The sequence below is a fragment of the Limulus polyphemus genome, unplaced genomic scaffold (genome assembly GCF_000517525.1).
Source record: "Limulus polyphemus unplaced genomic scaffold, Limulus_polyphemus-2.1.2 Scaffold4534, whole genome shotgun sequence".
NCBI lineage: Eukaryota > Metazoa > Arthropoda > Merostomata > Xiphosura > Limulidae > Limulus > Limulus polyphemus.
The window spans coordinates 36,394-51,545 of NW_013670144.1; the positions used below are offsets into that span (position 1 = coordinate 36,394).

Sequence of the window (15,152 nt, forward strand, 5' to 3'; positions counted from 1 at the left end):
CGACCACACACACACACACACTGTTTCTTTGTGGTGTGAGAATAAAGATTTTCATTATATATTAAACATTGTATCTAGTCTATATTTATTTCTGCAAACTCAGTCAATATAGGGAAAATCGAAATTACTTTGCAACATATCTTGCTGAACCTCCTGTTGTATAGTGGACCTGCTTCATCTACTTTTTGGGGAAATGTTTTTTTAACTGAATTCTTAGAGATAATATCATCCATATGTTATGTTCATTTCAGTGGTGAGACACTAATAGGTTTATTAGAAATCATCTCAATAGAATTGCACATTCTACTTGTCCTACCAGGAATTTCCAAAAATATTTCACCAGAAAGAATACAATATTTGCAGTAGTTTTTCTTCATCTAATAGGACTTTTACTGACATACATTCAAACATTTGTAGCAACTTGAAGTTGTAACCTCAACAGTGAAAATATCTAAGATTCATCTGTGAAAGATAACCTAAGATATAATGCATTGTAACCAAAGTCCATTTCTGTAGGTGTAACAGGATTATTTCTATTAAATTCATAGAAAGAGATATCTGATACATTTAAAACCATACTAAGTGGCAGTTAAGAAACCTATTCTCAAAACCTTAAGTGTCATGAAGTTTTATATAATATGGAACTTGTTACAGAATCCAATATTTGAATGGACAACATACCAGTTCCTAATGATTTTCAAAATAATTCATTTTTAACTAATTCTTGGCAAAAAACAACAACAAAACAGTTGAGCTTACAACAGAATGAGATGCCTGTATTAAGATAATCTTTACATACTACCCCATGTACATGTATATTGAAAAATATCAGGCTATTCGTGTCTCCATGATTGTTATTCATTGCCTATTAATTGTAAATGGTCTTAGTCTGGGATCTTGATGGGAAGATTGCCCTACTGCTTTTTCTTGATTTTCGGCAAGAATGCCTCATATGGCCACCTTCACCACAACTGCTTAATTACAACCTTTTTCCTGGAACAAAACTTTTAAATTTGGCCTGCCTGGTCACAATGATAAGCTGCTCAAGGAATGGACAATACTTTGTAACTCTTATTGTCAGTGTTAATAACTAATAACAATACTTTGTAACTTTTATTGTCAGTGTTAATAACTATTCGTAACAAAAAGTCATTTCATGAGTTCACAATTATATCACACAAAGTTTATACTGTTGCTGTATATGAAATTGAATAGTTATTATTTGTTTAACTTTTGCAATTGAACAAGTCAATTTTAAATAATGTTCTGACATTTAATCATAAAAGGTGGCATATGCTCATTTGGTTTGAAATAAATGACAAATTTTCATTTCCAAAGTACCCATTCATCTGAAACTGAAGCTAAATACAATTTTTTAAATCAAATGTTCTCATGACTTTATAATCTCTTTCTTGCAGGAGGTCTTCTAAGTTCTATTCTTAAAAGCTCTTGAACCTTGGCAACATTTCATTATAAAGGAGATTTCTTTTTATCTTATGTTGTAGCATCAATATAACTAATTCTCTGCTCAGATCGTCTGAGATTACAAATTATCCTTTTTATATTAACAGTACCCCTTCTAAATAATGAGAAACTCCTATAAGGTTATTTTGAGCACTTAAATACACACTATATAGAAGACCAGAATGCAAAAACTGTGTTGAGTGCCACTTGGAATGTTTGTTACTTCATAAATTTTCAAGCTATAAATATACAATATTAATTTCTTATGTTTACTTGTGTATTACTATCATTATTGCATTTTATTGAATATACCAGCTCCAGCTATTAGTACAATGATATTTCATTCAGCATATTGAAAACTAAGTAACTTAAATTAGTGTAATACCTCTTGGCACATAGTGAAGGCTCTGACACAGTTTTTACACTGATTAGCATACCTGTGTTGAAAATTCAAGTTGGTATGCCATGGACAAGCATTATACTTGAATGTGAGGGAAAATAAGGATATCTTGCCATTAAGGATATCTTTAATTCGTAGTAGAAATAAGAATGTATTATTATAATTTGTCTGAGCATATGACACATGTATTAATAGAACCAACTTTAGCAGTACTGCAATAAGAGAAATATTGTGATATGTTTGTCTCATAAACTTAACCTAAACTTTCTGTGTGTTAAAAAAACTGTTAGACTTTGTTATTTGCTTATTCATAGTACTTTGAATTAACTAAGAAAAGTTTATTATCAAAGAGTAAAAGTTAAACCTTTTTAGTGGTTTATATTTTTCTGTAAGTTACAAATTTATAGTATGGGATTTCCCATGGCTCAAAGCCGTAGATGAATGGAGATCACTGCGGGCTTAAGTCTAAACTTAAAATAGCTACTTGTGAAAGGTTCTTGTTTATTTATCATACTGTTGTGTTACATTCTCTCTCCTTTTTTTTTTTTTTTACAAGAAGTATCCATTTCTTTACAACTATAACAATTTACTTTTATATTTGCAGAGCTTTTTAATTGATGATGAAAAAGAAGGTTTTCTATTAGATGTTGGAATGGCATGGCTTAGTGCAAGATGTGTTAGTTTTTCCCTTGACAGAATTTGGCAAGGTCACCAGACAACGAGCTGGGATGATGTAGTATCTATTTATGGGTACTGCTTCTACTTGCCATTGTTTTTTACTGGCCCTATCACATTGTATTCTGAGTTTGTTGAACAAGTAAGTTAATTTTGTCAATTATAATGTTTTACATTGTTTTTTTAATTCCAAAATTTCCCTATCTGATGAATCTTTCACTTAACCAGTGAGGGCCTATTATGAAAGAGCAATGTGGAGATAAAGTAGATGGTAGTTATAACAAAGCGGCTGTTATCAACAATATCATGCATAAAAGTAATAGGAATAAGTCATTATTATCTTAGATGCTATCACAGTTAGTTATTAGGAGCTTAATAAGAATTTTCTTCTGTGTGCATATGTTATGTTACAACTTAGATGTAACCATGTTTTTCAACATGGCCATGAATATGAACTGGCTTTACCAATGGACTATGGCTCACATTGTTTCTGCATTGTTTTTTGGATATTTGAACAAAATTACACAAGGCTATGCTACATCAGCTACTAATTTGTAATTTTGAACTGATAGGCTTAAAGGATAGTAGCTAGTCTATAGTGCCCATGCCAACTTTTCAACAACTCTAATCAAATAGTAGGATTTCAACACTACTCTTATAATGCATTCACAGCTCCAAAGTTTGGATCTGCAATATGGCATGCTTACCACTATTCCATGTGTTGCTCTAACATTAGAAAATTAAACTCCATTCAACATTAAACCACCATTGTTTGTGTCCGTTTACAAAAAGAAATGAACAAATGATGTTTGATTCTAAAGCAAATGGTAACTAATCCTAATTAATAATTTAAACATTTCACACAAACACCACCCAAACAATCTATATATTATCAGGGTAGATAAAATCACTAACTGAACTAACTTTTTGATAATGTTTAATGAGGAACTTATTAAACCAAATATAAACTCAAAAATACAATTAACAGCAACTTCTGATACAGTACTTACCTCCTCTTACAATATTATTTCTTCTTGTTCAGTGCTGCCCTCTATATGCAAACTTTTTCTTTACACATGCCATAAGCCTTCTGCTCCCCCTCATGTTTGAATAACTATATTCCAACATGTCTCTCATGTAAATCATCATGCATCATCTCTTAACCAGTAGTAGCATATGCTCACGTGACGTATGTTACTTCCTTTACACTCCTCTACTGAAACTTCACTTCTTGTTTGGTAGTGTTTGAGCTAACCATTTCCAGATGAGTCACAGGTGAAATGCCATGTCATTGTGTTTGTTGACTTGCATTCAAAATTTTATTGAACTATTATTTCATGAATTTATGTCAATAAGTTTGGTATCAAACTGTAGATTATAATTCAAATTTTAGTATTATACATTACTCAATTTCTTAATTTAAAAGTAAATATTAAAAACACAGTTAAGCATTGTTTTTTGTGTGTCCACTACTATGTTGAATGCAGGCTGGTTCAAATTAGATGTTTGTGATGTCAAAATACTAGGTCTGTAGTTTTGTAAGAACTAGGAACTGAAATTATTGATATTGACAAACTAGAATATAAAATAAGAGTCTCTTATCTTTTCAATTTGTTAAGATATTGCTTATATAATAAATCAAACACAGTGGTACCTGCCACCTCTTTACAATTTTAGAAACACTCCCTTATATGCACTTACTTCTCTATATGACATGAATAACCAATCAGAAGCTCAGAATGTCCCCCTATTGGCTTTCTCAGCCATTTTAATGCCTTTGGACGCTATCTCTTTCTTTCAAACCAAGACTTCAAGGAGGTAGGTTGTGTCTTTAGTATGCTGAAACTTTCATATTTTTTAGACTGAAATACAGCCTAGTTACTAATCTTGATAAATTATAGTACAATTCTGTGGTATTGATATAGTAATTTATGATTTAGTGGTAACTCAACTGTATATATATAAAACTTAAAAAAAATTATTTTGTTTCATATCCTCCACGTGCAAAATTTTAAAAGGCTTAGCAAACTACATCAAGCAGCAACTGAGTACAAAGGTTGTAATTAGAAGAGATAATTGTTTACTTTATTTATTGTTCTATGTTTTAAGAAAATAAGTTTTAAGTACAAAGGTCATAACTAGAAAAGATGATTGTTTGCTTTACTTCTTTATTTACTGTTCCATGTTTTAAGAAAAATAAGTTTAATAACTTATTTCTAAATAGCAATAATCTGTATACATCTATAATATATTATAGATGAAATGTGACTGTATTTTACAAAATACTAGTCTACTAATACACAGCCAAGTCAGGTCAATTTGTAAAGACTAAAGGTCAGTTTTATATTATTGGATACGGTAACATGAGTGCATGTGTGTCACATCATTGTAACTTCTGTATTGTTAGCCAGGCATGGCTGAAAGGTCAATATAATAAAAATTATAAATATATGTAAATGTATAATATTATGAGATTTAAGCTATTTAGTCTAAACATATATATTTTTGTGTAATAATTTGTAGTCATTCTAGAATGAAAAGGCATAATTTATATTTATTTTCTAATTTTTTTAACTTGGGTACGAGATTGGTCAAATTGACCAAACCCATGCAGAGAAAATAAAATATAAAATTTTCTGAAGAAATGTTTGATAACTATCTGGACATTATAAAGATTTCACATGTGAAATTTGAAAATTTTTTATAAACAAAACTATTTTTAATCTTGAAATGAAAATTACTTTGCATGTTGGATACGCAACATGGAAAAAGAAAAAAGGCATGAGAAAAATATTGCTTTACGAAGCTTAAGACTTAATAAAAGAAATTGATATTTTGCATATGAAAGCATTGTAATGTTTACTGATAATCTGTCAAATTTCGTTAACATATGCTTACTAATTTATAAATTATAGCCTGAAAACTAAAACAAGAACAAAATTGTTATGAGGTCTGTCCCAGGGACTAGGCCTGTGCTGAAAGAGTTAAAATGAATTCTTTTTGTGCCTAGTGCTTCCAGTGTGAATTTTTTTTTCACACAAAGTGGTTACTTTTGACTTTATTTTATACCAGTTCCTTTTTGTCACTGTATTTCTGCATTCAACTTTTGTGAACCTTTTCTTGTGCTATGAATTCCGAAGTTCATGTTACCACTTTGGGGGTCACACCAATGACCAGTGTTTTTTCTCAGGCCTCAGATGCGATTGACCCAACAGTGGATGTCTCTGTTTTTATATGTCAGGAGATTGAGTGCTACATGGGTCAACCTTTGTCCCCTGATATTGCTCAGGCTCCTCCTCAGTTGGCTGATCTTGTTCAGAATGATGAGGGCTTTCATTGTCTTTTCCTGTCTCCTGAGTTTGCTGTTCCTTCCCATTTACAGCCTGAAGAATCACCTAGGCCTAATTCGGTCTGTACAGATTTTGTGTCTCGGGTTTGTGATGTTTTGTCCCTCTCCCCTATTACTTATTCCCCTCATTATTCCTTGTTACATGAACAAGCTTCCCAACCATTTTTGGTTTTTTCCTCCCTCCCCTCATATTTGGGTACATGGAGATCAATTTGTCTCATATTTAAGTGGGAGGATCAGCAGGCCATGCCCCCTGAGAACTTCAAACTGATCAGTCTGCCCTTTCTTATCATTGTGCGGATTATCTGTGTGTAAATCAGCTGTTTTTAGGATCATTATTATCTATTTGGGGGGTGGCTCTCGAAACTAATGTTAGTTTTACCCATGCTCAGTAATCTTGCCTATGACTTACTCTAACCAACCTCTTACGGCATCTTTCTTCTAAACATCTTCTATCAGAGGCTCTGCACTGAAATCCTGAGGAGTTTTTTGCAGATACTCTTACACTTCTCTCCTCCACTTTAACCTGCATTTCTTCTTTGACTCTATCATTATATACAAGGTTTCTTTGGTCATGACAGTTTTGGCTCAGATCAATTTACCCTCAACCAGTCTCAGGGATTTACATCTTGCACCTTTTCTGAGACGTTACATCTTTGATACATTCCCAGAAACTATTGAGCCTTGGGTAACATCGGTCAGCCAACATGTCGACCCTTATGACTTTTGTAGCCCATTTGTCTGGGTCAGAGCCTCATATGCGACTTATTCCCATTTCTTGTCCTTCATCCTTCCAACTCTTACCCATTCCTTCTAAGCAGGGTACTTCTTGTTGTCAATTTCCTCGATGACAGAATCCCCGTCGCCAACAGTACCAGTGACTACCCTGTGGGTTCGGGTCTGGTGGGAGCTCAACTATTACAGTTTCTTCCTTGCTGGCATCTCTTCATAGACGATCAATGGGTAATAAGGGTTCTATCAGAATGATTTGTTATCCAGTTTCTTTCCTCACTTCTCGTGACCTACCAGTATTTGTCAGAAGCAGTTCGAAAATTGCTTTTACAGCAGGTGAACAAACTGGTTCATCATCCTTTTGGATATTTTTATTTCCGTCTTTTCATTGCCCCTAAGAAAATTGGGGATTGATGGCTGGTCATCAATTCATCTTGCCTCAACTGATTCATCATACTCTCCAAGTTCACCATAGCATCTTTTCTCACCCTCAGATGGGCATTTTCCCCAGGGTTGTGGAGGACAAAGATGGATTTCTCCAACACTTACCTTCACATCTCGATAGCACATTGGTCTCGACTTTACCTTTGGTTTGTCCATCTCAAGGTGGATTACCAATTTCAAGCACTTCCCTTTGGACTTCCTCTAGTTCCCTATGTGTTTCATTGCATAGTCTGAGCTTTGGCCAGTCATCTCCATGCTTTGGTGATGCAATTTCATTATTATATAGATGACTGGCTCATTCCGAGCAGGAAGCAGCTACTCATACTCACCAACTCCTTTCTGTGGTAGCTCGGGTGGACTGGTTGGTCAAATTGGAGAAATCATTCATTTGACCCACTCAATATCTTGGTTATTTGGGGATCTTTTTTGACATGAATATCAGTCACACTCTGCCTTTCCTTTACGTCTTCATTTGATAGAATTTTTGGTTCACCATGCCCTCTTGGCTCAGTCACTTACTGCTCGTGAAGTTCTATCACTTTTGGGGATGTGGTCCTCTATGACTGCACTGGTCACTCTAGGTCATGCACATATGAAATCCCTTTTGTGGGTGCTTCGCGAACGATGGAATCTTGCTCAAGATCCTCTTTCCACCCTCATTTCCATTCGTCCTACCTCCCTGAGAGATTATCTGCATTGGTGGCTGGACAAAGCCCATACGTCGGAGAGCATGCTGTTTCCTCCCCTGCATCCAGATCTATACCTTTTCATGGATGCATCCCTTCAGGAATTGGGCATGAGTCAATCATCAGAAAGCTTCAGGCTGTTGGGCTGCAGATGAAACCGTCTTACATATCAATGCTCTCCCACTTCTAACAGTACATCGGGCATTGCATTACTTCCTTCTTCTCACCCATCTTTGTCTGGTGATTGACCATCCGGACAATTCTATGGTGGTTGATGGAACATATCAACCACCAAGGGAGCACCCAGTCCAGAGATCTATGTTTTCAGTCATTGGATTTATTATACTGGGCTCATGCACATCACATTTGCTTTAATGCATGTCATGTGCTGGGTGCTTTCAGTCTCATCGTGGATCTTTGTGTACCATCCCATTCAGTTGCTTCATCAGGTGATTTCTCTTGTCCATTCCACTTTTAGTTGGGTCCTTCTGATTGCTCCCTGTTGGGCAGCTCATATTTGGTTCCAAAGGCTACAATGTTTGCTCATATCACCACCTGTCCCTCTTTCACCTTCTCCCTCCCTTTTTTGTCAGCCTTGATCCCACATTCTCCATCCCAATCTCAATGTCCTGTGTCTTCACTCCAGGCTTTTGTCCGATCCTTGACGAGATGATCCAGTTTTACATGTTGAGTCGCCTCCTTGTTAGCTCATTCCATATGGCCATCTTCCATGGAAGTGTACCAAAACAAGTGGAAAGTATTCTGCTGTTGGTCTGCTACCAGGGAGTTTCCTGTTGACAAACCTTTTGTGGCTTATGTGGCAGAATTTCTCACCTGGCTCTTCGATCGTGGGTTTTCAGTCTCTTCACTTTCCAGATATTTGATGGTCTTATCTCATACCTTCTGTTTTTTCCCGATACCATAAGGCTTTTATTTCCTCTGTTCTTACCATGCTCATGCTCCTTCCAGATATGTTGACCTACCAGATGTCCAGCCCTTCCGTATTGAGACATTAATGTGGTCCTCCATGCCCTTACTTTACCACTATTTGAACCACTTTCCATATGTTCCTTGTTTTATCTGTCCATTAAAACATATTTCCTCCTTCTCTTAGCCTGGGGATGTTGAAGGTCAGATTTATATGCCATTGATGTTTCATGTACCCTTTACCATCCTACCTATATTCTCCTTTCTCCCAATTGTTCATCCTTTTCTCCTATTTCCCTTCCTTCTATATCCCACCTTTACCCAAGACTGGATCCGAATAGACATGTGTCCAGTCAGGGCCATTCGTTGTTATGTGGCAAATACTGCTCCTTTTCAGGGTATGTCACCATAAGTCCTCACATGAGTTGATTCCATGCAATTGACATCCTTTCGATACAGGATGTTGATTCCTTGATCGATAGATCATGAATGACCCTTGTATCATACCCAGATATCGGTGTGGGCTGTAATATAGTAATTCCAACAGGGATGGGGAGTGGGGAATGGAAGGCTTGTGGCGTGCGTAAACAAAAAGTTTGAATATAGATGGCAGCACTGAACGAGAATAGCTAATCTTTTGAGCAGAAGTACCTGTCAGAAGTACATTTTCAGTATAGGAAAATTATAACTTTTAAAGTAGGTAAGTTCCGATTTTAATAATTACAATGTTTTGACCCATAGTATCAAGTCATCATCAGATAAGAGCTACATTTTTGACTGCAACTTACCTGATTATGACTGGATACTATGAGTCAAAACATTGTAAATACTAAAATGAGAAATTGCTGCCTGAAAAAGTTGCTGTTATTGTATTTTTGGATCAATTATTTATTAATAGTATTGCTATGTTGTAAAAAAGAAAGATAGTTAAGTACGTCAGTTTATTATACATCTTAAAGTTTTTATATGTACTGTTTTACAAGGTTCTTGATATCTTTATTCTTTCTCTGTGTTTCTGAAGTACACTAATACTTAATCTGATATATGTATTTAATTAGTGATTATTTTACTTATATTCATGTAGTAAAATAATCACTAATTAAATACATTAAATACATTTTTTCTCTTATGCTACTCTTTTAAGTGAAATATCATTGTACAAGAATATTAAAGGAAAGTAAAATTACATTTCCAGGATATTTTGTAAATAAGTTTTTAAAATAGCTTATAGCTTAATATGTTAGATATTTTGTAAAAACTACCATTTTGCTTATCATCTGTATTTTTTTATTTTCTTTATGCAGGAAATTTATATAGTATGAAAAATTTACAGTTTAACTAAGATAAATATAATGTTATTATCTCTTGTAGGATAAAACATTTTTTCATTTTACAGCTGAATACTTCCAAACACTGGACTGCAAACAGATTAATTAACACATTCATGTCATTTCTTCACTATCTTGTGGCGTACTTGATGCTGGAACTCTTTCAACACTTTGTTTACTCTTCTGCTATTCAGTTTTACCCAGAAGTGGCAGATAATTTTGACTCCTGGACATTGTGTGGTTTGGGTTATGCTTTACCTGTGGCTTTTTATCTGAAATACTTTGTTATTTATGGAGCAGCTGGTACTTTAGCCTCACTGGATGGCTTGGCTGTTCCTCCTCCCCCGAAGTGTATCAGTCGTCTTCACAGGTGTACATTTCTGTGGAGGTAATTCAGTTGAATGGCAATCTTGAAAACATATTTCTGGTTATTAAAAATGTAATTTTATTTCTTTATAAGGTTTACATTTAATAAACTAAATATTAGAGATCTACCTGTGTAGTTAGAATATATTTCTGGGGCCTGTATTTTGTACACATTAGTTTATAATGTTGATTTATAAATTTAAGTGTAAGTTATGCTTTTGATGGCATATTCATTAAATCTCAAAGTATCTGGAAAAATATTAACTCCTATTGAATCAAAGGGTAAAATAAGTTTCAGTGTGGTTAATTTCAATTTTAACTTTTTTTAAGTGCAATTGATTCTTCATATATTGGCAATTTTAATCTTATTAGTTTTGATATGTTTAAATGTAAGAAAATTTTGGTAGTACTTTATCTCATTAGTTTTCACATTTTTTGAATCTGAAAAAAAATTTTGTATTTAAGTGCTTGTGTGTTTGTTATCTTGACAAGTTGTACCAATGCACAATCAAGGACAGGGGGACAACATTTTGGACAATGAGATGTGTGCATAAATACCTTGAATTAAAGTTATGTTGCATTACAAGATTTAAAGCAAAGGTAGTAGAGAATTAAACTATGAATTTATTTTTACAAATGTATATAGATTTTTTTTAACAAAAAAGAAATTTTGTGACAATTAATAATGATGTGGTTAGGGGCTATTAAGATAACTTTTTGTTTTCCCTTTCTGATAAAGCATAGCCTACAAAATAGCAATTGGAATGTGCTAAATCATACTTTCAGAAAAACAAAAGCATCATGGGACATTTAAGTTTTAGTTTGTATCTTACTGTATATCTTCATTTTTCAGTGTAAAACTAGTGTCTAAATCATACACTGACCTCTAATAAGAAAAGTGTAGTGGATGTCTCCCCTTGCCTGTGTGCTGGCAACAATTTAGATCGTATATGAAATAAACATTATTCTTTTCTATAAATAACTCAAGCTGACTTCATTTGTTAAAAAGTGAATTTCACAATCTAAATAAATGCAGAAATGATAAAGTAACTATTTTTAATGCTGGTAAGGACACTTCTTGAATTTTATGAATAAAAAATAACCAAGGTGATTTTTTTTAGTTATTACTTATTTGTTTGCAGACACTTTGATAGAGGCCTTCATCTATGGATTTTAAGGTAATTTGTTCTTTTTTTTTAATTCCAAAACTCACTAGTAGTTGGTTTGTAAATTAAGAATTTATGAAGAGTCTACAAATTTAACTGTATAGGTAAATAACTAAATTTTGATTCAAGTGGGGCACAGGTTGACTTTGTAGTAGAGCTCTGGATTTCATAGCTATTGAGGTGGGTTCAAATCCATGTGATACCACAAAATATTTCTTGCACTTTAAGTTGTGCATTATAAGACAATAGTAAATGCCTTAGCACATCTGATATCATAAAATGCTGGAAATTGGCAGCCTTCTCTTTGATAAACAGTTCAAAATTAGAGATGGTGACAGATAGTCTTAGTAACATTACTATAAGTACAAAAATACAAATACTGATTAGAGTGTATGATATGGGTGAGCTTTGCTAACTTGCATAAAGATTTTGTTTTCAACAAATTTTGGGCAATGTTTCTGAAAAAATTTCAATATTTAATAGCATTCCATATCTTTTTATTGTAAATTCAAAATCCTGAACCCATAAAATTGATCTCAAATCTGCTTACAATAAATATGACTTATTCTTCTTGTGTTATACAAGGTATGCACTTTTTCTGATCACTACCAGAATGTCATGTAAATAACAGTTGTGGAAATGCTTAGATTGAAAGAAATAGCCAATTGTAATGAAGTGGTAGTCAAAAAGCTGAAGGTAGTATAAAAGTAGGAACAGTTTATATAATATTTCTTTGAATTTGTCATTTTGTCCTGCAACCTTCTTTGAAAGCTTCTTTCGTTTTTATGTTCAGATATATATATATATACTGTGAGTTTTACATTAGATAATTTCATCCAGTAAGACTCTTGTAGTACTCCATGCAGTGATTAAGTTTTCTATTAAATATTAGGATGAGAATGAAGAAATGTAATAATGTTTATAAATACTTTTGAAAGTTAATAAATGAAATATAATTTGTTTCAGATATCTATACCAACCAATTGTAGGGGAATCTGGAAAGTTATGTAAAAGAATATTGGCATCTTCTGTCAGTTTTGGTTTTGTTTCCCTCTGGCATGGATTGGATAAGGCTGTTTGTATATGGGGATTTTTTAATTTTGTTGGTGTTGCATCAGAAATGCTGGCAGGCTGGGTTTCTTCTTCCAGGCTCTTCCAAATATTTCAGGTATATTGAGTTATGAAAACTAGTGTAGTTGTACAAGCAAAAAAAAAAAAATAAACATATTTTTTTCAAGGTAAGACTTATTCAAAAGCAATCTAACCAAAGGACAAAGCAAACTTATGGTGATATAGTAATAACTCTTTTATAAGTGTACTATGTCATATTACTATATAGTAATAACTCTTCTATAAGTGTACTATATCATGTTACTATATAGTAATAACTCTTCTATAAGTGTACTATATCATGTTACTATATAGTAATAACTCTTTTATAAGTGTACTATATCATGTTACTATATATTAATAATTCTTCTATAAGTGTACTATATCATGTTACTATATATTAATAATTCTTCTATAAGTGTACTATATCATGTTACTATATAGTAATAACTTCTATAAGTGTACTATATCATGTTACTACATAGTAATAACTTCTATAAGTGTACTATATCATGTTACTACATAGTAATAACTTCTATAAGTGTACTATATTATGTTATTATATAGTAATAACTTCTATAAGTGTACTATATCATATTACTATATAGTAATAACTCTTCTATAAATGTAATATATCATATTACTATATAGTAATAACTCTTCTATAAGTGTACTATATCATGTTACTATATATTAATAATTCTTCTATAAGTGTACTATATCATGTTACTACATAGTAATAACTTCTATAAGTGTACTATATGATGTTACTATATAGTAATAACTTCTATAAGTGTACTATATCATATTACTATATATTAATAATTCTTCTATAAGTGTACTATATCATGTTACTATATAGTAATAACTCTTCTATAAGTGTACTATATGATGTTACTATATAGTAATAACTTCTATAAGTGTACTATATCATGTTACTATATAGTAATAACTCTTCTATAAGTGTACAATTTTTTATTTGTGATATTTATTATATTTAATTTCATAAAATAAATATCAGAGTAGTCTCAGCTGATCAGACAACATAATAATGTAATTTCTGAGGATTTAGATATATACACTAATCATATTTTTTATATATCAGTGTGTGTGTGTGTGTTTTCTGTAAAGTTTACACTGGTCATTATTTTCTGAATCTTGGTGTTTGTTTCCTGTAAGCATTACATTAAATAGTTTTTATATTTTAATATTTGTGGCTCTTATAAATGAAGTGTTCACTAATCAAAGTGTTTAAACGTTAGTGTTTTTCTGTTTGATTTAGACCAATAATTATTTGTTATACATTAATTCTTATGTTTCCATTAATTGTTATTTTTTAATATTTTGTCTTCTGTGAAATGTGTACATATTAGTGATTATTTTCTTGCAAGTTTTACACTAATCAAATAGTGTTTATATTTTAATATTTGTGTCACCTATAAATGAAGAATTCAGTGGTTATTATTGTTTGCATGTTGCCATTTATGTCTATTATGAAACTTATATTGATTATTATTGTTTATGTTTTACCTATACAAAGTGGGTGAAAAGTGACAATACAGTTGTTTCATTTAGAACATAGTTTAATTTCTAACTGTTACTCTGAAACAAACAGCAATTAAATTGTTTTAAATTTTCTTTGTAATATCTCCGTTAGTACCAACCATATAATATCAATTGTATATTAACTTTTGACCTATCTTGTATAATTTTCAGAGCTTATGAGTGGAAGCAAAGAAGAATGTATAATAATATGTCAATCACACTACATCTACCATATCCAGTACTGCTAAAAAGGCCTTTCCTAACTGATCATTATTATTCATATCTTGGTATTTAAATTTGTGATTAGTGCTATTTTTATCATCAGATTTATTTTTTCTGCATAAAATATAACCTAGTCAGTATTATTTATATTGAAAAGGGGATGCCAGTGGTGTGCCAATACATGCTACAAATAGTATTTATTTAAATATCAGGATATGCTGTCATAAATACACAGATCATCAATTTGAGGGGTTTACATAAAGATTAAGGACTTAGGCAGGGATTGTGAATAGAACAAAACAATTTTATTACTACTATGACAGCATACAACAACAGTGCTTTATGAGAATAATTACAATTAAAATAAATAGCTTTTAGACAGATTTTCCATGTTTTTAACAATATTTCAAATAATTATATTAATACTTTGATCACATTAATCATTATCTCAATGCACATTTCTACATTTACAAATTTACATTTCTAGATATTTGTTGAGAAGGAAAATTTATTTAAATGAAATTCAAATATAGAAAATTCTCCATGGCCGATCCAGAGATTTCTGTAGTATATATATATATATATATATATATATATATATACACACACACACACACACACACACACACACACACACACACAAGTAGTAGTAAGAACGAAGTACGGTACTACTAGTAGTACTAAGTAATTCTACTACTAATACTAGTTAGTTACGTTACGTTACGTTCGTTCGTAGGT

The 15,152-nt window shown here is 32.3% G+C and overlaps 1 protein-coding gene across 5 annotated transcripts in view; it reads left to right on the forward strand.

Moving 5' to 3' along the window:
* LOC106471312 (protein-cysteine N-palmitoyltransferase HHAT-like) overlaps positions 1 to 15,152 on the forward strand; it is a 55,121-nt gene that overhangs the window by 32,448 nt on the left and 7,521 nt on the right. For all 5 annotated transcript variants that reach the window (XM_013931907.2, XM_022399922.1, XM_022399919.1 and 2 more), the window contains 4 exons: positions 2,469 to 2,681; positions 10,074 to 10,393; positions 11,514 to 11,549; positions 12,504 to 12,705. In XM_013931907.2, the coding sequence (XP_013787361.1) occupies positions 2,469 to 2,681; positions 10,074 to 10,393; positions 11,514 to 11,549; positions 12,504 to 12,705 (771 nt within the window). The remainder of the gene's footprint in view (positions 1 to 2,468; positions 2,682 to 10,073; positions 10,394 to 11,513; positions 11,550 to 12,503; positions 12,706 to 15,152) is intronic.